Source organism: Lissotriton vulgaris, chromosome 2_1 (genome assembly GCF_964263255.1).
Source record: "Lissotriton vulgaris chromosome 2_1, aLisVul1.2, whole genome shotgun sequence".
Taxonomy (NCBI): domain Eukaryota; kingdom Metazoa; phylum Chordata; class Amphibia; order Caudata; family Salamandridae; genus Lissotriton; species Lissotriton vulgaris.
Window position 1 is genome coordinate 1,797,681,891 of NC_141687.1, and position 24,987 is coordinate 1,797,706,877.

The 24,987-nt window shown below is 43.8% G+C and overlaps 1 protein-coding gene across 1 annotated transcript in view; it reads right to left on the reverse strand.

Annotated features, from left to right (window-relative positions):
- Positions 1-24,987, reverse strand: part of TRPM5 (transient receptor potential cation channel subfamily M member 5) — a 545,198-nt gene that overhangs the window by 205,029 nt on the left and 315,182 nt on the right. The window contains exons 18-19 of the mRNA XM_086956260.1: positions 24,098-24,272; positions 7,944-8,112 (exon numbers count right to left, since the gene is read on the reverse strand). Of these exons, the coding sequence (XP_086812386.1) occupies positions 7,944-8,112; positions 24,098-24,272 (344 nt within the window). The remainder of the gene's footprint in view (positions 1-7,943; positions 8,113-24,097; positions 24,273-24,987) is intronic.

Sequence of the window (24,987 nt, forward strand, 5' to 3'; positions counted from 1 at the left end):
GCCACTGGTAGAAGTGACTCAGAGAATACCGCCGTTACAAGTACTGACCTCTTAGGTCCCTGTTCGCTTGATGAGTTCCCTCTCATAGACACCATCTCATTAGACAGAATGATCCCTAAAGTCACCTCGGGATCTCCCAAAGACCCAGCACCCCCGCAGTACCTTACCAAGGTCATTGATTCCATTCACCCAGTCATCCTAGATGTCCTTAACTCCTCCATCACCTCGAGCTCTGTTCCAGCTCCGTGGAAATGTGCGATGGTTAAAGCCCTTTTGAAAAAGCCCACCTTAGACCAAAACAACTTGGTCAACTTTCGCCCAATTTCCCTACTTCCCTGGATGAGCAAGTTGCTTGAGAGGCACATTAACAACATCCTAGTAAATTATTTAGAATCTAACTATCTGCTATGTGCCTCTCAGACGGGATTCCGCCCTCAACACGGAACCGAAACAGCTCTGCTGGCAGTGACGGAAGAAACAAGATCTGTGCTGGGCCAGGGAGGGAAAGCAGCCATCATATTATTAGACCTCAGCGCCGCGTTCGACACGGTTAACCATGCCACTCTATTACATCGTCTGAAGGGCATGGGCGTGTCGGGCGCGGCCCTGGCATGGCTGACTTCCTTCCTGGATGCAAAGAAGAGAGAAAGGCTGGGTCCTGTCTCTGACCGGCTTGGATCCTTCCTGGATGAGCGCTTCTTCCAGGTGTTTGAGGGTGAGGTAGTCTCCTCCAAGCAACCACTCAGTTGTAGGGTTCCCCAGGGCTCTGCCCTACGCCCCACACTTTTTAATGTCTACATGAGACCTTTAGCAGAGATAGTCCATCCCTTCGGTGTGCGTATTGTCACCTACGCGGACGACACCCATTTGGTGGTCTCTTTGGACCACACTTAGGGGTCGTCCAACACACTGGGCCCCTGTCTAGAGGCAGTAGCCAAGTGGATGCAATCCTCTTGTCTCAGACTAAACGGGGAGAAGACGGAGATTATGCTATTAGGCAACCCTGCACCGACCACTCTGGCTTCCATCTGGCCCACATATCTAGGCTCTCCTCCTCCCCCTAAACCTCAGATAAAGAGCCTTGGAGTTTGGCTCGATAAAGCGCTAGATTTCTCTGTCCAGGCCACCAGAACAGCATCCACGTGTGTCGGGCTAATGAGAATGCTCCAGAAGGTGCTCCCTTTGCTTCCATTCCAGGAGATGAGAATCATGGTTCAGGCCCTGATACTCTCCCCCCTGGATTACGGAAATGCTTTATATCTGGGAGCCCCGGCAGCAGTGACTAACAGACTCCAGGTCACTCAAAACTGCGCTGCCCGATTATTATTTAACATTCCTCGTTGGCAGTCAGCCAAGAAGGCCCTAAGAGAACTACACTGGCTCCCAGTGGCTGCAAGAGTACAATTCAAGGCCATGTGCATTGTGCATAAATCCTTCCATCGAACAGGTCCTGCCATCCTGTTCCCCCTAGTTGTGCCCTATACTCCTTCCAGAGCCCTCCATTCCAGTGCATTGCATCTAGCCAACACAACCAAAATCAACAAAGCCCGATGGGACGGCCGTTCATTTTCGCACACTGCTGCGAGAATTTGGAATTCTCTTCCTCTGGATCTCAGAGAGAACAACAACCGGATGGCATTCAGGAAAGCTTTAAAAACCCACTTGTTTGGAAAAGCGTGTTAACCCACCCGGTGCCTCGCCACAGTAATCAGTTAAAGGGCTGCGAGGCCTCCGGGTAGTTACGCGCTATATAAATATAATTTTTCATTTCATTCCATTTCATACACACCACACTCACTGCCGTCAACTGACACATCGCACTCACTTCTATCACATTTGTCACATCACATTCAGCACATTATTCTCACCACATCACAGGCCCTCCTACAGCCACTACTGATTTAACTTGCTATCTATTTGCCTTTCTTTTGCATTTAGTGTCTTGAGTTGCAAAGGCTCAATTGAGTAGATGGAGTAAGACCATGTAGCGCTGTCTGTTCACTCCTTTCAAAAGGACTTAGTTTTCGAGTTTGGGTATAGGGGAGTTTTTCTCCTCCTGTAGCATTTTGGTTACACAGTTTTAGTACTGAGCTCAAGAAGGCAAAGCAAATAACTTACCATATTAATAATATTAATGCTCATCATTATCAGTGATAATAAATATAATACACCGAACCCCTCCATTCACAGTGATTCTATATTTAATTATATTTTTAAATATCTTATGCTACTACCACTACAACTATACTGGCACTGTTTTTATATCTTATAACCCCACAAAATGTTGCAGTGAATTGAGCGCTTACTACATCATGTCATGAGCTTGAATCTTAGCAAGGCTGACTCAACCTCCCATCATTGTTGGTGCAATACCCAGCTAATAGAATTATGTGCTACTTACAGCATCCATTAACGTCAGAAATGCTGTATGAATTTCTATAATATAGGTAATAATGATAGGTGCCTAGTATAGCCATCAAATACCACCTGTGGTACCGCTACAAAGGCCTCCATGCACAACATGCAGTGCTTATTAACACCAAGAGTTGCTTTGCCTCAATGGTGGACCCTGGCAGCTGGCCAGTGCTAGGCTGCCCGCGTGAGCATACTGCTGGTTTGGGTAAGGTGCCCAATATAGGAGGTATTGACCTTCATGGCTGATGGGGCCAAGCCTTACATATTCATCACAGCCGAGTTTAGCAACAGATCTTGGAGGGTGCTTTGATTTTCACTTGTGTGGGTTGAAGCAGGAGTGTTCCTTTCATCCCCACTGTTGTAACCATCTGCTTTAAGTTCTGCACAGTCTGTTAGCACAAGGCAAATGTAACTAGTCCATGGGGTTTGTGTACAGGGTAACACTCCCTTTTCACTGCTCAGGAGTGTGCTTTATTTCCACCAGATCTGCTCTTACCTCTAGAAGGAACGTCTATCACTCGCATCAGGTATCTCACTCCCAGCTCACTCACACACCAATGCATTACTGTTAGACTTGTCATTCTTAGGGTGGTCTTTTGCCTATTGCCTCCCATGTTTGCTGATTCTTAAAAAAAAAAAAAATATTATCTATTTTTGACAATATGAACTTACAATCAAAGAAATCATGAATGCACGATACAGATTGATGGTTGGCTAATCTCAGTTGACATAGGGTAAAAAGCATATCAACAGTTCCTCTAAAAGAGATCATGAGGTCGGACTTCAACATAATATTTATATATATAAATTCAAGCAAAAGATCCCGAACCTCCGACTTCGGCAAACAGAGACCAGACGAATCCCAAAAGTAAGGCAAGATGATTTTATTGCACCAAGTTCAAAAGCGCAGCGGACTAACGCAATTCGGGCGGATGCCCTTGATCACAGTAAAATGCAATTTGAAATGCCTTGTTTTTATATGCGTTTGTGCACACCATGTGACATATAAACATAAACAACATACTATAAAGTGAACCACACTCCATGAAGAGATCTTATATATTCCCTTTTTCTGACGTTAACATGTTAAATATATATAGCCACATTGATAATTCAAAAATATATCAAATTTATACTGAATAAATTAATTAATGGAAAATATAAATATATATATATATATATATATATATATATATATATATATATATATACACACTAAGGGTCAGGGCCACCTTAATCCCTTTCAACAAAGACGGGCCCGGTCCCACAATCGCCAAGTCTCTTTCCCTGATCATCCCAGTGGCAAGAGCAATCCCTCTTCTTCATTACCCAACTCCAATCCATAGTAATTTGTCCACAGCTCCCATATCTTGCCAAACTTCTGGGGACAACCCCTCGCTTTGTATGTCACTTTCTCCAAAACCATATATAGATCCATACTTGCTCTCCATTTCTTGAGTGTGGGTAGGCAATTGGTGCCCCAATACTTAGCTATATCCTTCTTGGCTACCACCAGCCCCAAATTAGCCAACAGGAGTTCATGCCTCAGGTCCACATCTGTGGAGATTCCCAGTATGATGAATTTGGCGTCTAACTCTAGTTGAGCCTCTAGTATGTTATTCAGTTCCTGTAATATCTTGACCTAATATATTTGAACCCTATTGCACTCCCAGATGGTATGTATGAATGTACCGCGTTGTGTGTGACATTTGAGGAAATCTGGGTTATCTGCTCTCCCCATAGAATGAAGTCATGCTCTGTCAAAGTAAGTCCTATGTGGAATTTTATACTGAATGAGCCAGAGCCGTAGTTTAATTGCTACTTCTCATGGGTGCATCAGGGCGGCTTCCCAGTCGATATCGTCTAGTGGGCCAGTGGTAAGCTCTCATTTAGTCGGAAGAGGGCTTAGATTATCAGGCATATTATTAATCAGTGTTTTGTAGGTCAGTGAGATGGCCTGAGTCGGGATCTCTTCCTGTAAAAGTCTGCCTTCTAATGGGGCAAATTCCGGCAGTGCCTTATCGTCCAGTCCCCCTGCCTGCAAGGCATGCTTTAGTCTTAAATAGGCATAGGCTTGAGTGTCGAGCAGCTGATATGTGTCTTGAAGCATGGCGAAGGGGGCCAGTGTTCCTGCCTGTAGTACATCTCCTACTTTAGAGATCCCTAATAAATCCCACTGTTAAAAGCCTGTTAAAGCCTGTTAATTTTCTAATTTCCGTCAATATAGTTCCTTCCCATAGCGGGGTCTCCCTTGTTGGTCTCCCGTCCCATTTCATTTGCTTTTCAGCACATTTCCATGCCTCCAGCATGCGCTGGGTAGCTGGTAGGAGTCGAGCACAACCTTTGTCTCTGTAGATAAAATGTAAGTGTGTACATTCTCAAAGTTGTAACCTTTTCAACCTGTAGGTGAGGTGATCACCTGGAGCATGGATCCATTTATTGATTACAATGAGATGGACCGCTCTCTCTGTAGTAGGCTCTGATACACATTGGGGCTGACTTAGCACCCCTGCTCAGACACGTTTTATTCCTCCACAGCCGCATAGCTGGACTCAGCGGGGGAAGGGGGAGGGATAGGAAATTCATTGGTGGTTCCGCCAGCACCCCCGCAGCGATGTCGCCGTACCTGCAGCCCAGTCACTGGTTGTCGGTCTATGCGGCAGTATCCAAAGTCTCCGGGTCCGCCCAGCAGCAGACGGGCCAGCCCGCGTTAGCGCCGCAGGGATCACCGGCATCCGCCACTGGAAAGGCAGACCCGTAGACGGCCCACTCCAGACCCCAGGGTGCCTCGTCCGGCTCCAGCGGCAGGTCCGCTTTGCACTCCCGCAGTCTGTGCGAAGGGGGAGAGTCTTTCCACCCTCCATGATGCAGTTCACCAGCTCACCTTCGGGCCCGCAGGTCTCTTCCCTTGTCAAGCGTGTGTACACCGTTCCTCGCCGTCTTTCCTGCGGTCCAGAAGGGCTCCACTGGTCTCTGACACCAGAGATAGTGACCAGGCGCCCCCGCAGCTCACTCCATCGACCCTCAGAGTGGCCGCGGACTGGTCCGGGAAGACGCCATCTTGGCGTGCGGCAGTTTAGCAGTGGTACAACAAAGGCTAGAAAAATGCCTTATTAGGTGTGGCTGCTCACCTTCTTCGTAGCACACCTTGCGATTCCTCGCTGGTGGAATTAGAAGGTGTTGAGGGTCAGGATACTACACAGGATCAAATCGGGGCTGGCGGAGCTCGCAACGTACGCAGCTACCCGGCCATGTTGCTGGCCATGCCCCCATGTTTGCTAATTCTTTTTATTGGCCTTAGGAGTCTGACCACTTTATTACTGCTAACCGGTGCTAAAGTACATGTGCTTCTCTCTTAAAACATTATGACATTGGTGTATACCTGATTAGCATATTGTTTGTACTGGTAATATCCTTGTAAAGTGGTATACCATATACCCAGGGCCTATACTTCAAATGCTACTAGTGGGCTGCAGCACTGATTGCGTCACCCAAAGAAGTAGCCTTTCAAACAAGTCTCAGGCCTGCCACTGCAGTGCTTGTGTGTGCAGTTTACAGCCCCTTCGACATGGCATTTAAAACTACTTGCCAGGCCTTAACACCATCAGTGCTGCAGCAATTGCCCCTCTGTGCTGACTCTCATTTATTCCCATTGTTTATGACGAGCTCAGCTCGTCATGAGCACACGAGCAGTGTACTGCATAGCGAGCTGAACTCGTCATGAGCATCAAAGGGGTTAAACTCCCCTTCTGTTATATATAAGTCACCCCTAAGGTAGGCCCTCAGTAACCCTAAGGGCAGGATGCCATGTAAGTAAAAGGTAGGACATGTACTTGTGTGTTTGGAATGTCCTGATAGTGTCAAGTTGGGGTGGGCGGAATTTGCATAGTGGCGCTATGCAAAGCTCTACGAAACAGTAAAAAATATGCGCAAGCACGCAAAAGTTCTGCAAACACGGGGAATTGCTTGTTCCGCCCGTTCACAATGCTTTTCTCCTGTTCGCGACTGCGGTGTGCGTCCTCGGGGAGAAATATCTCGCAAACACTAATTTTGAAAGCACGAACAAGCAAAAAATTCTGCAAATTTTTGGCAGTTCCGCGTTTTCCGCAGAACGCGAAATTGCCCAAATTCTGCAAATTCTGCAAGAGGAATGGAATTTACCGCCCAGGCCTAGTGTCAAGCAGCCTATTTCATTTTTCACTACTGTGAGGCCTACACCTTTTGTAAGCTAGCAATGGGAATTTCTTAATACACTTTTAAGCTATCCTTCCTGATCAGAGAGGAGTAGCTTTTTCAAGTTTCATATCTTTGGAATGGCAATGATAAATCCTCCTTATTGGTGACGTTATTTTTAACATTACTGTTTTATAAATGCCACATTTCTCTGCTCTTACTGCTCTACGTGTCTGGAAGCCTGTCTCCAATATGCATCTGGGATGGGTGATAGCTAGACTTTGTGCATTCCCTCTAGACAGCCATAAACAAAACAAGGTGAGGCTCCTCTGCATTTGGTACATTAATCTGCATTTGGATAGGTCGTCCTAGGCAGGAAAGAATGGGAGAGGGTGACACCTACGCTTCAATAGGCAGTGTCCTGTCCACATACAAAGCACTGATTTACCCCCCACAGATAGTCTGGCAGACAGGACTGGGTTGAAAGGGATTCTTGTGTACTTCAGTGAGCTGCTTTGAAGTCACCCCCTACATCAAAGGCATTTTTGGGTGTAAGTACTGGGTCATTGACCCCTCAGATCAGGCACTTCTGGATCTTGAACTGAACCTCTGTCAGAAGGGCCTTTGTGCTGCTTAAAGGACTCAACTGGACTGTTTTGCTGGAAGGACTGCTTTTTGGCTTGATTGCCCTGCTGCCTGCTGCTCCCTGACTCTGCGAGCTGGACTCTTTTTTTCCTCCAAATGATCTTCAAGGGCTTGCAGACTGTTTTCTGAAATCTCAGGAACACAAATGACTTACTGCAATTCTGCTGGGGCTGCTGGACTCTGCCTTCTGTGAGTCCTACCCTTGCCCGAGGTACCCTCTCCATGTTTGTTCTGGGCCTCAGAAGTGGGTTCTTGTAGCTTTTTCCACATTGATGTAACAGTGGCTTTGCGCCGATCGGAACCGTCGCATCACCTTTAACGCTGAAGCAGCGGCCACCTTACCACAGCAATTCTACAACTCATGTGGCTCAATGCCGACGGACAGTGTGGCTCAACACCAACACAGCACCAGCATTGCAAAGGGATTCCACACAAAAGCTTCAATCGATGGCGCATATTGGCACCAACTCATGCCTCCATCCCAGGATCGACGTTGATGCGGCACCTCCTCGACTCGAGCTGTGTTTTTGCTGTATAGAAGGGCCAGCCTTATTGACTTTGACAGTGGCTGTTATCTATAGTGCCAAGAGTCTCTTTTAGTAGATAAAATAAATACATTTAATAAATAAATTAATAAAACAAAGAGGTCATATGTTTGTCTAAGAAAGTACACAATTACACACAGGCGGGTTGCTTTTTATTTTACATACCTGAACATGGCAATCAGAAGGTTCATGAGAAGGACATTGGTGACCAATAGGAATATCACCAATAAAAGAATAACAAGCCAGTTGGCATATATGTTGGGACATGATGGGACGTCCTCCAGCAGAATCTTGAATGGGTTGGTCGTGCAGTTAGTATACTGCATGCGAGACGCTAAAAGACACAATACAATTAAAAGAAGCTGAATTCTATGTGGAATTTTTTTTGCCAAACTAACTGAGATGTGAAAAGACAATTCCAGATATCCAACTGATTAACTCAAGACCATCCTGCCTTCATATTAAACTGGCTGTACTCTTTAAGCTCAGATTGCAGTCAGAACCTGTTTTTCCTGACACAATTGTGCTTGCCCCCATAAAGAGCAGCTACTTTATTGCTAGCACCAGCAGTGCTTAATTTGAGCCTGTGGTTGTAGGTGAGGCCGCTCCAGAGCAAGAGTGAGAACAACACAAAAGTTGAATGGAAGAGAAAGTGGAAAACTGTGACAAAGGCAGAAGGCAGGGATGAAAAGAACCAGCAAGAGTGAAATAAAGGTGCAGGAAGTGTATGGTCAGTTACGAAACCATCATGAGGTGGATTCCAGACTAGGCATCTTGTGTATATTGCAATCCCAACATTTCGTCAGCATCTGCTTGATGCTTCTGACAAATCAAGCATTGGTAAAAACAAATAGGTTTTTGCTATACAAGATCTATTGGCGTTGTCAATGTTCTTTAGGTATACTTTGCAATAACTACTTAAAGTAAATAAAAATGAAGTGCTGGGTGTGCCCCGCATTGACTGCATCATAGTGCGTTTTTTGTTTACTTTAAACCATGTTGCATAGCAGCCTGCACTGCTGTGCAACATCTGTAAAAACATTCAAATAGCTCTGCGAGAGCAGAGAGCGACAACTGACAGTATGGGGGAGTGGGGTTTATGTGGGAACACCAACAATGGACAGTGTGAGGCGGGATGGTAGGGAAAGCTACACGGGGTAGCGGGGAAGGGCAGTACATGCATTTCGAACACATGTAGTTTTTGAGAGTGTATGTCCAAAATAAAAAAAAGGTACATGCAGGAGCCTGTGGCAGGTGGAAAGACACTTTCCGCAGACAGGAAACTGTCGTTGGTCTATGCTTCACAGCAGGTTTTGAATCTTGAAACCCAAAAGGAAGCAGCAAGCCCAGGAAGCCGCTGACCAATAAGAAGCAAGGAAACAAGAGCAACGTGTATGCAAGCCAATGCTTAGTTAAAAAAACTACGAGGCAGGCTCCAAGCCCCTTATACATTTTTTTTGTTTACAAGGGGTTTCGTAACAACAGCGCATGTGCTTCATGCACTGTTCAGAAGAAACCAAAATACTGTGCACCGACAGTTATCATTTTTCATATTAAGCACTGAGCATCAGTAAACAACCGATGTAAATTTTCAAAATTAGTATTATACAAAACTTTGGCACTTACAGTACTGAACAGCACGTGTTCCTATCTCTAAGCTACTGTAATTGTACCCTTTTTTTATCTATGCCAATATTTATTCCTCTTGTCACAGTTAAAGTTAAAAGCATGAAGATAACAGAATGACCCGCAGAGATTTTGCTACTCACAGTACTAAAACTGAAAAATAATAGTTGCAGGTGCACAAGGTTTCACCAATGGCACATCCCACTTCCACTACTGGTGCCACTCTACCTGCAAGTCAACACCTAATGACTTTGGTGGTCTCACTACGCAAGCCGGGCAAGCTGTTCAGCTGGAGAAGGTGATACCAAGGGTGAGTATCTAAAGGGGTGCTTCAATTGTTTTCTTAGACTTGAATTTTATGCTGCTAGTTTAAAGAACAGATCATATCTTTACATAACTGACAAACAGTGCTGGCTTATGAAAGTGGTCAGACATAATAGCTGGTCCACATTACATTAAGTGAGTGAAACCAACAAGCTCTACTTCCTCAAAGGACGTTTTGTCGGGCTGGCGGTTTTCCCCCAAATTGTTTTTGAAAAAAATATATTTAGATAGTCCTTCTTCCAGCACAAGTTTTACATAAGTTTGCTAAACAAGACTTTATGTCTGAAAGGGACAGCAAACTCCTGTTCATACACAATTCAGTGTTTTCCAGAGAAAGATGTTTACAACACTATTGTACCCCTGATGCAAAATTGAGCTCCATGTGGCCTCCTCAAAGGTATGAAGCATGCCCTAATGCTACAACATAATATATTTTTGTGTGAGGTGACCTCACAAAATAAAACAGATTTTTGAGGCTATAGCCCAGGGAAATGAACACAGTCTCTCCTGGAAAGGTACTCGTTCAACTCTGCTCAAAAGTGAAAATACAGTGACCACCTTAGGGTAGTTTTTTTATCCAAGCATATTTTATTCCATTTTACAAACATAAGGATTGCATTTAGATACAGGGTATATCTAACACTGTGGCTTATCCAGAGGAGCTGCATGTATTATAATGGCAATGAGAAGATGAGTGTAATGTGTTCGTCAACAAGTTGTAGTCAGCGTACAATGTAATGGAAAGTATAAACAGTATGTAAATGTAAATGTGCTTCGATTTATATAGCGCGCTTTAACCCAGGGGCCTCAAGGCACTTGCTTAAGGAACCCGTCCTGGTATTCCCCTGTGAGATACCCCGGCCGGGTATCCACAAGGTGAAAGCCAGGCATCCCACCGCGAGGGGCCGTAGTGGAGATTAAGCAAGCTATTGCCCAGAGTCGCAGAGTGTGACCCCGTGAGTCAAGTAGGCACCAGAGCGAGAATTGTCGACTCCATGGAATTTTTGAGCCCGAGACCCGCCGAGGCGGGGAATCGAACCCTGGTCCACGGCCGATCTCAGCTTCTGGGTCTGCCGCCTCTAACCACTGAGCCACGCTTCTCCACATAACAGTATCACAGTAGTAATTTCCCAAACAGCTTCTTACCCACCCAACCCTGCCTCCAAGGTAGTCTAGCCTAAAAAAAGAGGCATGTGAAGTGCCCTATTATGGTATATACTTATGTAGTCAGTTGTTAACGAATTCTTCATAGGCTGTCGGAATGCCAAACGCCAAGGCTTAAGGGTTGAGGAATCTGCTACTGTATGTCTGTCATGAGTCAGAGTCATCTAATTGTGCCTTAAATCATTCCATCAAGGTGACCAGTGCTTTTCTCTGGTAGGTTAAGGAGCATTTAATTCTGCGCAACTAGTGTGAAAAGGTGTAAAAGTTGTGGCCTTTTATCTGTAATATTTCAGCTCGTATCACCCACCTCCCCAGCAGTAATCACCCCACATTCAACCCACCAGAATATCTATAAATGACGTATTAGTGTCCTTTACAACAAACAATTGTGGGTATTGAGTTCTCTTTACATTACTGTAAAGTTAATACAAGTATAGAAAGAGTGAACAAATACACAGTATATTAAAGTTATCTGTACATCATCTGGATTTATATTTATGTCCAGTAAGAACAACCAACCGCATCTCTGGCCTGCCATGTTGTCATTAGTGACCTTGTGCTCTTTGCTTACCTGGCCTCAGTGCCCTCATAGTAAATATGCGACAGAAATTGGATTATTAATTGGGTTGGGTGATCATCCAATTGAAGGAATAATCACAACGCTTGTAGGATGAAGCCTTAAAGTCACTAAATTAACCTCAGCTCAACTCCATTGTAGCTGTAGCCAGAGCAGACAGGCTCAACTTAGAGCATTGTGTAAAATATTTATGCAGTACCAAACCAGTAATAAAGTTGAGATGCAAAACAATAAAAAATCCAAACTAAATTAGAAAAATAAAGTGAAACCTAATAAACGAAATGACAACTAAGTGAAAAAAATCCAAAAAGTGGAACCAACAAGATACGTTTTTTGAGGTTTAAGTATGAATAGCGCAACGAAGCACAAAGTGCCAGTAATAGCATATGGCTGCACTAGACCGGGACCTAGGCACAATTTGACACTGGCCACAATGGAGCAGTTTGGAAACACCAACCAGGTTCATCCTGGTCACAGATGTTACCTTCTGACTTTGGTCCTTTAAGTCACAACCCACCACAGGAGTACACGTCTAAAGCCCCCTAGGACCTCAGCGAAGTCGAGGTCTAAGTGCCAGCTGGGCAGTTGCTGAAAACTGCTTTTTGTAGCTTGTTGTGTCCCTGTAGCTTTAATAGGAGCCCACTTCCTTGTCGCGGGTACAAAATGAAGCAGGTCCAGTTCTTTAGGACTCCTCTCAGGTGACAGACAGCAGGTGCAGTCCTCTTCCGTTCTTCCACGGATCTGTGTGTGAACTTAAGTGAGTGCTTGGAGGTGCCACAGTTATGCCTAGCACTAGCTAGTGGGTGGTAATGAGTCTGGGGCATTCCCTTACCAATGGGATAAATGTTACCGGGTCAGTCCTACCCACTTTGGGAAATTTTCAAGACGGAGAAACTCTTCAGCCACAAGAAAGTTGAGTTCTGATTGCTGGTGGTGTTTGTGGGGCGTATGCTATGGCAGTGCTAGTGTCCCTTCACATCTAACACTAAAATCCATTTTGGGGAAACCACTGTACCCAGAATAAACCTTGAGACAGACATCTGCTACAACAAAAGTGGAGCTTTCAATCAACCAGACTGTGGATGCACAGGAATTGTTTAGGCATCTTGTGTCCCTTACTTTTAAGTGCCCGCCAAACTATTATATGTAAAACCTAGAGAAAGAAGTTTGGTAGAACAACAAGCATTTGCAATGCAATAGGTCTCGCATTAGGAAAGTTTGAGCAATTGGTATTGTAAATGACAGATTTTTTATTTATGTATTGGTTTTGAAAATAGCTAAATGTATAGCTTTGTCATTTACAATGCCAATAGTTTTAACTTTCACAAATGTGACACCTATAGCATTTGTAAAGCAATATGTTGTATTTACGTGACTTAAATGTATTGATAATACAAATAACAATGGCTTTTAATTTTTTTAAGTAATTAATACTTAAATAAAAGTTATTGTAATTTATAATGGCAATAGCTTAAACTTTTGTATATAACTTTTGTGAAGATCATGTTGTGTATTTTATTGTGAAGAAAATCCAAGAACAGAAGTGAAATATTAACATTTTTTGTGATATTTGTAATAAAGCTTGAAACATTGAGAGAACATATTTGAACCAGTTGTTGTTGAATAGTTGCACAGATTGATGCTGTGGTGGTGCTGAGTGATGTTGTGTGGGCGACGAGTGATGCTGTGGCGTTCAGTGATGCTGTGGTAGCGCATAGTGATGTTGTGGTGCCCCTGAGTGATGCTGTGGTGATGCTGTGGTGATGCGATAGAGAGATAGAGTGAGGGCGATAGATAGAGTGAGGGCGATAGATAGAGTGAGGGAGGGCGATAAAGGAAGGGCGATAGATAGATAGAGTGAGGGCGATAGATAGATAGAGTGAGGGCGATAGATAGAGTGAGGGCGATAGATAGACAGATAGAGTGAGGGCGATAGATAGATAGATAGATAGATAGATAGATAGATAGATAGATAGATAGATAGATAGATAGATAGAGTGATGGCGATAGAGTGAGTGCAATAGATAGACAGATATAGTGAGGGCGATAAATAGATAGATAGAGTGAAGGTGCGAGATAGAGTGAGTGCAATAGATATATAGATAGATTTGGTGAGAGCGATAGATAGATAGAGTGAGGGCGATAGATAGAGTGAGGGCGATAGATAGAGTGAGGGCGATAGATAGATAGATAGATAGATAGATAGATAGATAGATAGATAGATAGATAGATAGATAGATAGATAGAGGGCGATTGATAGATTGAGGGCGATGGATAGAGTGAGGGTGATAGATGGCGGGCTATGCTGCACCTGTTTAACAAAGTGAGAAAAAATGTCCAGAGCACCATATGCACCTAGCGGTCACTGCATTGGGCACTATGTGCACCCAGCGGTCACTGCATTGGGCACCGTATTCACCTAGCGGTCACTGCATTGGGCACCGTATGCACCCAGCGGTCACTGCATTGGGCATTGTATGCACCCAGCGGTCACTGATTTGGGGACCGTATGTACCCGGCGGTCAGTGCATTGGGTACTACATGCACCCGTCGGTCAGTACATTGGGTACCGTGTGCACCCAGCGGTCAGTGCATTGTGCACCGTATGCACCAGCGGTCAGTGCATTGGGCACCGTATCCACCCAGCGGTCACTGAATTGTGCACCATATGCACCGAGGAGTTAGTGCATTGGACACTGTATGCACCCAGCGGTCACTGCATTGGGCACCGTATGCACCCAGCGGTCACTGCATTGGGCACTGTATGCACACAGCGGTCACTGCATTGGGCACTGTATGCTTCTCACAAGCCTAGCTAACAGCCACACCCTGGCAGCAGGGCACAGATGCCAGTCCCTGGCACTCAGTACTAGGAGGAAGGGGTCCCAGTGTGGACAGGGCACATATAATGCAATTCATAAGAATTAATCCAAAACAATAATTTAGATCCGCAAAGTTTTATTCACTGCGGGATCCAGTGTAATGAATACACGTAGCATAGCAAACAGTCAACTGTATTTGAGGTCATACAGTGCCCCAGGAGGGAAAGGGGAAGTGATAGTGGAGAGGTAGGGAAGTGAAGGGATTATGTGACAGTAAAATCAACAATTCAGAACACTTTTCATGCTATAATTCGTATAGCAACAGCTGCCATAAAAAATGGCGACATTATTTATAGAAGGGCATACAACACAAAGTACAGTGTATATACAAATTTTGGAGTGTGTGGTTGCCGCAATTGGAAAGGCCGTCGACGTTTCGACCCTCTGAAACTGCAGGAAGAGTTAACCTTGCTGCGGGGTCTTCATCAGGACCAGGGGGAGGGGCAGGGAACCACAGGGTCAGAAGTCCTCCGTGTGGTCTTGTGGTTAATTAAGGCAATGACGGTATCGAGTCTGCACCGATAGCGGCGTCATGCACTCAATCAGTATTCGGTCGATTCAGATATCATAGGGAATTGATCCAAAGTTCGTTCGATAATCGTTAATCTGGGAGCTCCGCACGAGGGCAGCCGGGTAGCAAAACAGCACAACATGGAACAATATGCTGGGTTGTGGCCAAGCGATCCCCAAGTGTGCGTGGTGTACCAACTTTGCAAGAGAAAACACTTGCTACTGGTTCACGCTGTGACATTCCAAACAGGGCCTATCACAGATATATGATTTTACACTAGAATTTTCAATAATACGTTGCTTGTTATTGTAAAATAAGTGAGATTCTGCCAGTTTTGGCTGACAGGGCGATATACTTGGAAATAACAAATAAAGACGCTAGAAGACCAGCCCATTGCCTCTCTCCAGCACCTCACCACCTCCAGACTAGCCAAGCCAGTAGAAGCACTACAAGATAGCCCATATTCACTTCCCACCAAACCCAAGGAAATCGCCAAGAAGCCAAACACTGCGCTTCAAAAATGCTAAAGTAACGAAACATAACACAGCAAGACTGCTTGTGAATTTGCAAAGAATGTAGGTCTATTCCTTGGAAGCGCCAAGTTGAAGGTGGGCGCATGTCAGCAGTCTGTGCCTGGGCTGTCATAGCTCACTGAATGCTATGTGGGGGTGGGAAGGAGGGATTGAGAGCCGCCAGGGGCTGTGTGGGCTGACGACGAGTTAAGTGCACTATAAAGTAAAACAAAGGTTTGTTCTGACCCTTCCCTTTGGTCAAATGACATCTTTGGTACATAAGCATGTGCTTCATTGGCAAAAACGTATAAGAATTAAATTATTCTGAAAGGATGAGGGGAGAACATCCTCGCGCCTGCCCTCAGCTACAGTCACACTTTGATGCCGGGGTGAAGACTTCCATCAAGACAGAGGTACAAGAGGTTCTTGTTATAGGAAAACAAAGGAATGCTGGACTGAGGTCGATTCATTTATAGAAGTTTAAGACGTGTAGGCCCCGGTTATGGAAGGCTGTGTTATTTCCATGACACGTGCAATACCTCCAGTTATGGTACACATCGAATAATGACAATGTGTGCAGTAAGAACTCCACTTCACACAGTTACCCCAGTAAACATCGGCAAGCCAGACCTTCGGAACCTTAGGAGGGAAGAACATAACCTGCAAATGTAAGCCCTGCGGTTTTTGGTGTGGAAAGCACCGTACTGTTGAGTGCTTATCTAGGTTCCTGATCGATACTGTGACCTTATGCCCCTATTCGGCTATAAATCCATTTATTCCCTATATTGGCATAACCGTTCAAGTGCGATTTTCTGAAAAGTCATCTCTGGCCTCACACGAACAGAGCCACATTCCAGCATGACTCTCTGCTACTTCCTTTGCGACCAATTAGTGCAATGACAGAGCAGTAGTCACTATCTGATATTCCTAGATAACACTCCGAGTTCTTCAACAAGATAAAAACTTAGCAAACCTGGAAATCCCCGCTTGCTATGTTTTGATTAGTAATGGAACTCTAATGAGCAACTGATAACTGTCACTTCCTAGTGACATCTTTAATTGACGTCTTATGTCCAGCAAACTTGCGTCAAACCCGGCACCTGTCAGGTATAAATATTACCAACGTTGCCTTAAGCAATGTGAGTTCGTTGCCTGTTGCTGATGCCAGCTGCCTGCATGACCCTGTGTTGGTAAATCTAGCACTCTGTCGCTGCAGCCTGCTATCCTGTGGTGGTGAAGCTGCTGATTACCATTATCGCCGCTACAGCGCGAACTATGGTGCAGTACGCTTAAGGAGCTGAACAGCCGTCCTCTGCGAAGACATCCAGCAGATTCCAGCTGCCCGCGGACGCTGTCCCCCCTCCTTCCTCGACGCGCTGAAGAGAAGCCGCTGCATTTCTCGTGCAGAGAAATCCAGTCCCGGCGCTTCCGGTTTACCCTCGCGGGTGACTGGGATATCGAGAGAGACCCCTGAAGGAGATACCAATCCTCCATCATTCTATTCAGAGGTATGGTGTTGACTAAACCCTTAGACGAGAATTCTTGAAACAAACCTTGGCAAAACCAACTTAACTTAAAGCTACTTACTTACTCCCCTTTCACGTGTTAGGCTTAGGTCAGGCACACTGGGGTAGGCTTAGTTAGAAGCACCAGTTGAGTATGTTAGCCTAATGTATATATGACTGTATATATGTTTTATTACTTTTAAACCATTGTATGGCTAAGAAACCATATCAATGCTTTTACAGTTCTATTTCACAATACTTATCTTACTGTACGTACTTTTTATAATAACAATTATTGCAATTGTGGCAATACATTTCTCTTGTACGAGAAGAAAGACTGTTCAATAAATGTTAACCCTTTATTGACAAACGCCCGTCTCTCTATTCTCTACATCTCGTGAAAGTAAACTGCACTAGACTGACTGAGTGAAATCTATGTCTATTGTTTCACACGACCCTAGAGATCGACTCTTGATCTGAGGAGCAAAGTTGTCATCTTGCACGGTTGTTGGAAAACTGAATCCCTTCTTGTCTGTGCCAAGGAAGCTGATCACTTCCTATGCAGAGAAGAAAGTTTCCAGTGACCTCTGAGCTAGTTGGTAACACAACCCAATTAAGTTTAGCATAGTCAGTGGAGGCCTGGAATATCCGCAGTTCCACGTCGATACTACTGTTTATGTTATTCCAATGCGCAGGGCCTAGTGGGAAACTAGGAACTACACTACAGTACTATGCATGTTATGCCTAATTTTGGTTTACAAAAGTATTTGGCACTATTTGTTGCCCCTAATAAATTCATATTTCTGTATCAAGGCGAGAGATATGGCCGTTGCCTCTGTGGCGACTGGAATCCGTCGATAGCAGTAGATAGCGGACAGAAGCGAGGCCTCGACTTGCAAGCGAGTCTGCCAGAACAGGAAGGGCTCAGTGCCTCGAAAGTACCGGCCTCTGGGCGCAGCTCTGAAGCGACAGTGACACAACAGCCCCAGGACATGCACGCGTGTGACACAACCCGCGTGCCGTGGTGCCCGTAGGAAACACTAGCGCTCAGTGCCTATAACACAACCGTTGATCTCACGGTCCGTGCAAGGCTGACTCACCCTTTTATCCTTCCGGGACCAGTAAAGCAATCACCATTAAAACTGGGAGACATAAACAGCCGAACTTTGAAACAGCAGACTGATGCTCTAGGAAGTTATTTAAGCGCTTCGAACATGTTCTCCCACCCGGACCTCCATGCATCCCCTTCCCCGCACCGCGCGTTCCCACCACTAATAACATAGCCGTATTACCTGACCCACCGCACTCAGCACTGCAGCCCCATGTCGTCACGCGCAACTCGGCCGGGAGTTGGTTGTGTGCGCCGGAGAGGCCGCCATGAGCGGTGGCGGCCAAATGGAGGAGAGCCCCGGATTCCAAAAGGGGGCCGGGTGAATGAAGGAATGCGGCCGAGGCCGCCAACAGCAGTGCAGGGTTCCCGGGAGTCCAGGGAAGCCCCACAGGAGAAGTGCTGCCATCACAGATGGAGTCCCCCGGAGAGCAGCCTGGTAAGGTCAGAAGGGCTGGGGGGCTCCATAGGCGCTGCCGATTGCCGTCAAGAAAGTAATTAAAATGTACTATAGCCTAACACGTCTGCGGAAGCGCGCCCACAGCTATTGCCTCTAGCAGAGCGATGGCGATGAGCAGAATCTGCACACGTGATGCAAGCCCGCCAGCAGAAACATGTCCACAAGGTGAAATCACCGAGGGCTTGCGCGTGCCCATCCCTGTCTAACATTCCCAGCAAGTGGATAACATAAGTCTTTCGCTGAAAGCAGAGCTTCGCGCTGCAAACACCAGCTCGACCTAAAAATTGGGTTTTCAGGCAACCAGACAGTAGATATACACGACTTACTTTGGCATTCTGTTTCTGTTCCTTTCAAGTGCTCCCCAAAGCGTTTATATAAACACAGCAGACCTGCCAAGGAAGTTTTGACATTCAATCAGGACTTAATCCTGTAATGTCGAAAAGGATGCTCTGAGAAGTTGTTTCTGCCCATTCGGTCACACTTTTGTTTTTTCCTGATAGGCCTTTACACTCTTTTCACATCTACTCAAACAGTAATCAGTGGCTGGAAGAACTTTGATAGCCAAGACAAATTAGCCTGCAGGAACTTCCGGCAGTGAAAAGATAACTTCCTAAAAGTTAGTTTTCCTTAATATTCAATACAATGTGACTTCACCATTGAATTGGATTTTAAATAACTAGTAAAAATGGTTGCAAGTCGGTCCCATTCCCGAGATACAGAATTAGGATTTTTAATGTGTACTCTTGTTTTCTACATAGGACTACTAGGGATGCTGCAGTGAAAAATAGCTTTTGGGTGCTGGTCACTTTAAGGAAATGTTAACATTAAATTTCTACATGTCATACTTTTAATTCCATGCACTCTGCCTTGTAGGTGATAACGCCTGCATCGGGATGACTTACTAATACAACTTATTAATATTTGAAAGGAGGGTTTGTCCTGTCAAAAGGGTTTATTTTGAATTGCAGTTTTTACACTGCTACAGTCAGGTTATTTAGGGAAAGCCTGAAGCCATGTTTTAACTGTCACTATAGTGGGCGGCACAATAGGTGCTGCAGCCCACTCGTTACATTTAACTTATAAGTACTGGGTACAGTTTGAGCCAATTACGAGGGGCTTGTAAGAAGGTTAAATATACCTATTAGGAATTCATCAATTTGACCATGTTAAAAATAGGAGCGTAGGCATTTTTCAACTGATTAGCAGGGCTAAAGTGCAGAGAGGTCTAACACCAGCAAAAATAGGGAATCCAGCAACAGGTGAAAAATACAGAGTGACCATTCAGATAAGGAGAATTAAAGGCTGCGTCTCTGACTTGGTGTTTATCGAACACAGAAGTCTTTATTATTTCCTATTTCAGTGTTCTTGGGTGCATTAGTAATAAAGCATCAGGAAGTCTGGACACAGCTAATGACTCATACTTTGTCCTAACTTAGTCATTGTACAGGCGTTTTGGGAAAAGAGGTTTAAGTCTGTCCACACGCAAAATCTGTATAAGACTTATGTGTTGAGAGATGGAATTGGAGGGCCAAGCCTAGTAAATAATTGTCTGGGCTCTCTATACCTTGATATTGGAAGACTCAACTTAATGGCACGGGCTGCATTCTAACTCAAATTTTCATAAGGGAATACAGTGATCCAAGCATGTTCCATGCTCTTGCTGTATTCATCTAACATGGCTGTGCTTAATGGTTTAGATTCTGTGCTCACTAAACCTTCATATGACAGAACTCTGCCTAGAATTCTGGGCTTGTGCTCACTAAGCTTTGTGGCACCATTCAGAATAGTGGTATACTTGCCAAAGGTAAAAAGACAGGATCGTCATGTATCAATGACACAGGTTGTGTAAAAAATTAACACCGCATCACGTATCTTCGTTATTAAAGGTTACAAAATCATCATCGGATAATGTAAACAATGGAGGGAAGGAAGTAATCTCTCACTGTTGTAATTCTTGTACTCATAGTCCACGGTCGCAGTCATCTCCAGAAACTGGGGATATACCATAGAAGCACTGGAAAATGCCTTGCAGGGTGCAAAAGATGCCGTTTTGGGAGCAGGGTTTTACCACCTTACTTGAATTAACTGATCAGCTGCAAGAGTTGGAAATCTCCTAAGACAATCACATTACACCCGAAGATACCTCTGGGTAATGTGATTTGGATATAGCAGCATTCTGGAGAAGCTGTTTGATGTCTTTCGAGTGAATGGACCTGGCAAGCCCCTGGTGGGCTGCACAAGCACCACAACCCCTGTGTGCCCCCGGCCTATCCCTCCAATCCCAGTCTATATGTCAGAACTGTGAAACCATGCCAACATGGTCCTGTGAAGGCCCAATTTCACAACACATAAAAGTTACATCTCCTGATATTCTCAGTGTATTTTTGAAGTCCACATTTTTTGTGTGACAAATAATATTGGATATTGATGATTTCTTTGTTGGATTCAGTACGCAAATAATAAATTAGTATGTATACCGTTAAAACAAGTTTAATATGAGGATTAGAAGTGCGTTTATAAACATGATTTAGTTATGCCACAGGACCGAGGTAAAGAAGAACTAGACCTTCTCACCAAGGTTCCTGCTACCAGAAAGAAATGTAAATGTGTGCAATTGGTTAATTACCAAATGTATGGGTTTCTTGTGACCCAGGATAAGCTTTATTTTATGGAGTTACTGGAAGTTTCATAATGACATGTGACATAAGAGTGTTGAGTTCTGTAAAGTGTCATTTTAATCGATACTTATAAAAATGCTTGCATTAGGTACAGTCTAATTACCTATCACTGAAAATGCAAAGGGCTTGTTTTGTCTTAAACACTAACTGCCAGATTCATCAAAGACACATTTTGCGAGTCTGTAATAGCGATTCATAAGTAATCGCTATTACAGACTCGCAAAACGGGATTCATGTAGGAATCGCAAAATAAATTGCGATTCCTATACATTCCTTATTCCTAAAGGCCCATAGGAATGAATGGGGAGTTATTCCTTATTTGCGATTAGCAATTTGCTAATCGCAAATAAGGATGCGATTTCAAGGGTGCTAGGGGTGTCCAAAGGACACCCTGTAGCACCCCTGAAAGGTAATCTACATTGGTGTTGCGCACACACATGTCCAAAGACATGTATGTGTGCAACATGCAACTTAGAAAAATGCATTTAAAAGCATTTTTCTAAGTTTTCGCTATTTACCACGAGGTTTGACCTCGCGGTAAATAGCGGCCCGAAATTGCGATTTCGCTATTTGAAAATGGTTAATGAATTGCATTTAGGCATCTCAAATAGAGATTCCTTAAATGTAATTCCTCGCAAATTAGCGAATTCGCTATTACCGATTTTTGCATTTGGGATGATGAATCCCAAATGCAAAAATTGCGCTCGCAAAGGGCCAGATTCTCATAATTTGGCCCTTTGCGAGCGCAATTAAGTTTCATGAATCTGGCCCTAAACCCAGAGCCACCGCTATTATGCGATTTTGTGGCTTTTCAGATAATTATGGATCTGCCACATTGGACACATAATCCATCATCTGGTGCATCAACTGCAGATTTTAGAAAAAAAGCTGTTTCTAGCTCAAATGGATAAAAAATTACTAAAATGTGGTGATATGTAGTCCCACGCAACGGAAGGCCCTTGACAGAGGTTAAATTGTCACCTTACATTTGTTGATCTCTGTATTCGGTTGTTAAACTGGTACTAATGAGGTAAAATATTTTCCCAAACAGTATTACCTTGTGAAAAAAGTACAAAATAATGAAGTAATACTATAAAAAATATGACACATTATTCCACAAAATTTGCCTTTTATTCTTGCATAATTTTGTCAACCCTAATTCCAGTGGCTCTGACTAAACCATTCTGCAGCAGCCTATCTTAGAATGGGTGTAATGCACTTTTTAAAAAATGATTAAAAAAATGTACATTCACAGTGATTTCTGTTACAGGCTTGGACCTCGTAGATCTATATAGACACAAGCCCCTTTTCCCCACTGCGCCCACCAAAATTCATTTCTGTAACTCTTTGGCCTCATACACAAACATCAGCAGTGATTACATTAACCATTTGAGGATTCATGAGTATTATCTTGAAACTATCTTTCATTTATCTTACCTGCAGGTGAAAAAATATCACATAATTGTTCCAGAATAGAATGCTCCATTTAATGATGTATTTGTTCCTGTCATGTACTTCAGCTGCTGCTTGTAAATAAAGACAGCCTGGAAGAGCGTTTTATAATCAAATTCACTCTTCTAAGTCGTTTTCGTTTACAAGTTGTTACTGAGGCATTTACGCCCCCGTGGGGACAGGGCACCGCCTCCCAGGGGGGCGCGCCCCACAGTTTGAAGACCTCTGCCTTACTTACTCTGCAGTAATTTGCAGAGTATCTAAGTGTGCTGAGGGGCGTGCACTGAGGCGGTTTGGTTTGTAAACATGGCCGCAAGGGGAAGCAGCCCCTCTATGTAAAGAAGCCACAGTAGATTAAACTTTAATCTGCAGTGAGTTTTAAACATAGTGGGCCTTCTCCTTCTTCCAGCCCGTTTTAGATAAAACACTCACCGCAGATTGATTCCGCTGGCGGAGCTGAGGCATTGATCACTAATTCCGAGCTACAAGAGTAATGCAGAATCACCAAATTTCTCCGATTCCTCTAGCAAATTGAAAAATCGCACCCAGGCCTACATTATACTCATAAATCCTGTTGAAGAAGGCTCCACTCTCTGATTTGATAGGGTGAAAGCATGCAAGTGTACTCCTAGATATAATTCTACACTTCGAATAGTTCATTGTAAAAAAAGAGTAGAGCGATACAAGTGTGCAGTAGTAAATATGCATGTGAGTAAATATAGTCATGTGTATTTGACTCTGTGACTAGAACTCTTTGTGTCATTGGAGTGTATCCATTGCACAGTATAACCTGGAAGCGTAATTTCTACATGCCTGCGTTTGCATGCATTGTCAGGTTAAACCCAGACTGATTGGCTTTGTCCATGCTTGTTTTCGAGGTTAAATAGATTTTATTAGAAGTGAAACTTCTGTACAATATATCCTAAGATCAGAGTACATAAAAGGATTTGTTCACAACAATTTCACAGCGTACACCAAAAACGCAATAACTGACTGGTGAAGAAATACAATCACAGTCATCACACAAATTAAAGCAATCTACAACACTGCAAAGCACTGACGGCTTATTAATACTTAAAATTAAAAAGTGTAATAATTTATGACCCGGAACTTATTCAACACTTTTAACAGCAATTGTTGAAACTGTGAAAAGTTCTTCCAGGCTTACCCGGACTAAATCTTTATTTATCATTTTAGCACCCAATTGTTCATGGATATTTTCATTGTAAATTCCCAGTTTTTGAGAAGTATAAATATGGATATCATCACAGCTTTTACCAGCTACAATTTTTCAAAGCAATTTAATACTTTTGCATTGCTTCCTTCTTCAAAACCATGACAAGTTTCATCCTACCTTGCAGGACTACACTGAAAGGTCGATGTTTGTCCAACATTATTGTATTTGTATTTAAGACCTGTTAGCACCACTGCACTACAGTAGAGTGGTAAATGAAGATACGTCATGTGCCACTTATCAAACATGTTCACAACCTAACTTATTAAAGGTTTGCGGTACTTACCATCTATTTCATCCAGTGGGATCTGTCCAAATATCTGAAGATAGGGACGGTAGAGAACTCTTCGGAATATCCACTCCACTCGAGAGTCATGAGGATGAAGCAAGGCTTGAGTCGTCACACCGTAGGCAATGAGCCACACACTCAGGAAGAACAGGAAGAAGAACACATCCTTCATCTAGAAAGAAAAGTTCCTAGTCATGAAATCATCTGCCCAGGAACAAGACATCACTGCTTTAGAAAGCAGCATGTCTGCATTACTATTTGCATTTTTTCTTCTTTTTTGGTTGTGACAAAATACTTTATCTTGACAAGGTCTACTGAGCAGGTGAGGTAAGAAGCATGTAAATTACCTGTGCTGCAGATCATATAATATGAATGATTAAGACTTACAGTGCACCAAAATGAGGTCTATTTATTCTTAGCATTTGTTTCCCATCATACCAACGAGTTCGTGTTTGATCACCTTCTTCAGAACAGGTAAGGGAAGTAAAAACTACGGCCCATATGTATGTATCTTTAGAATAACGATCCCAAATAGCATTTTTTTAAGAAGTGCTATTTGGTAATCAGTATTATAAATGTATGACATGTTTATTTCTTAATTTGCGATTCCTAGTGGGTCACAAATCGACCTAGCTCATGACATTAATGATGTAGGTTGCAATTTGGGACCCATTAGGAATCACACCCATCCCAGGGATGGTGGGCTGCTGAGGTCAGCAGGCCACCATGTCAGTGATTGCTTTTAATAAAGCAATCTTTTTTGTTATAAATGCAGCCCATTCTCCCTAAATGAAAACGGGATGCATTTTAAAAGAAAAAAATGAGCCTTTGAAGTTTCATATTTTAAGTGCAGGCTGTGACCCATCTGACCAGTGCCTGCTCTTAAA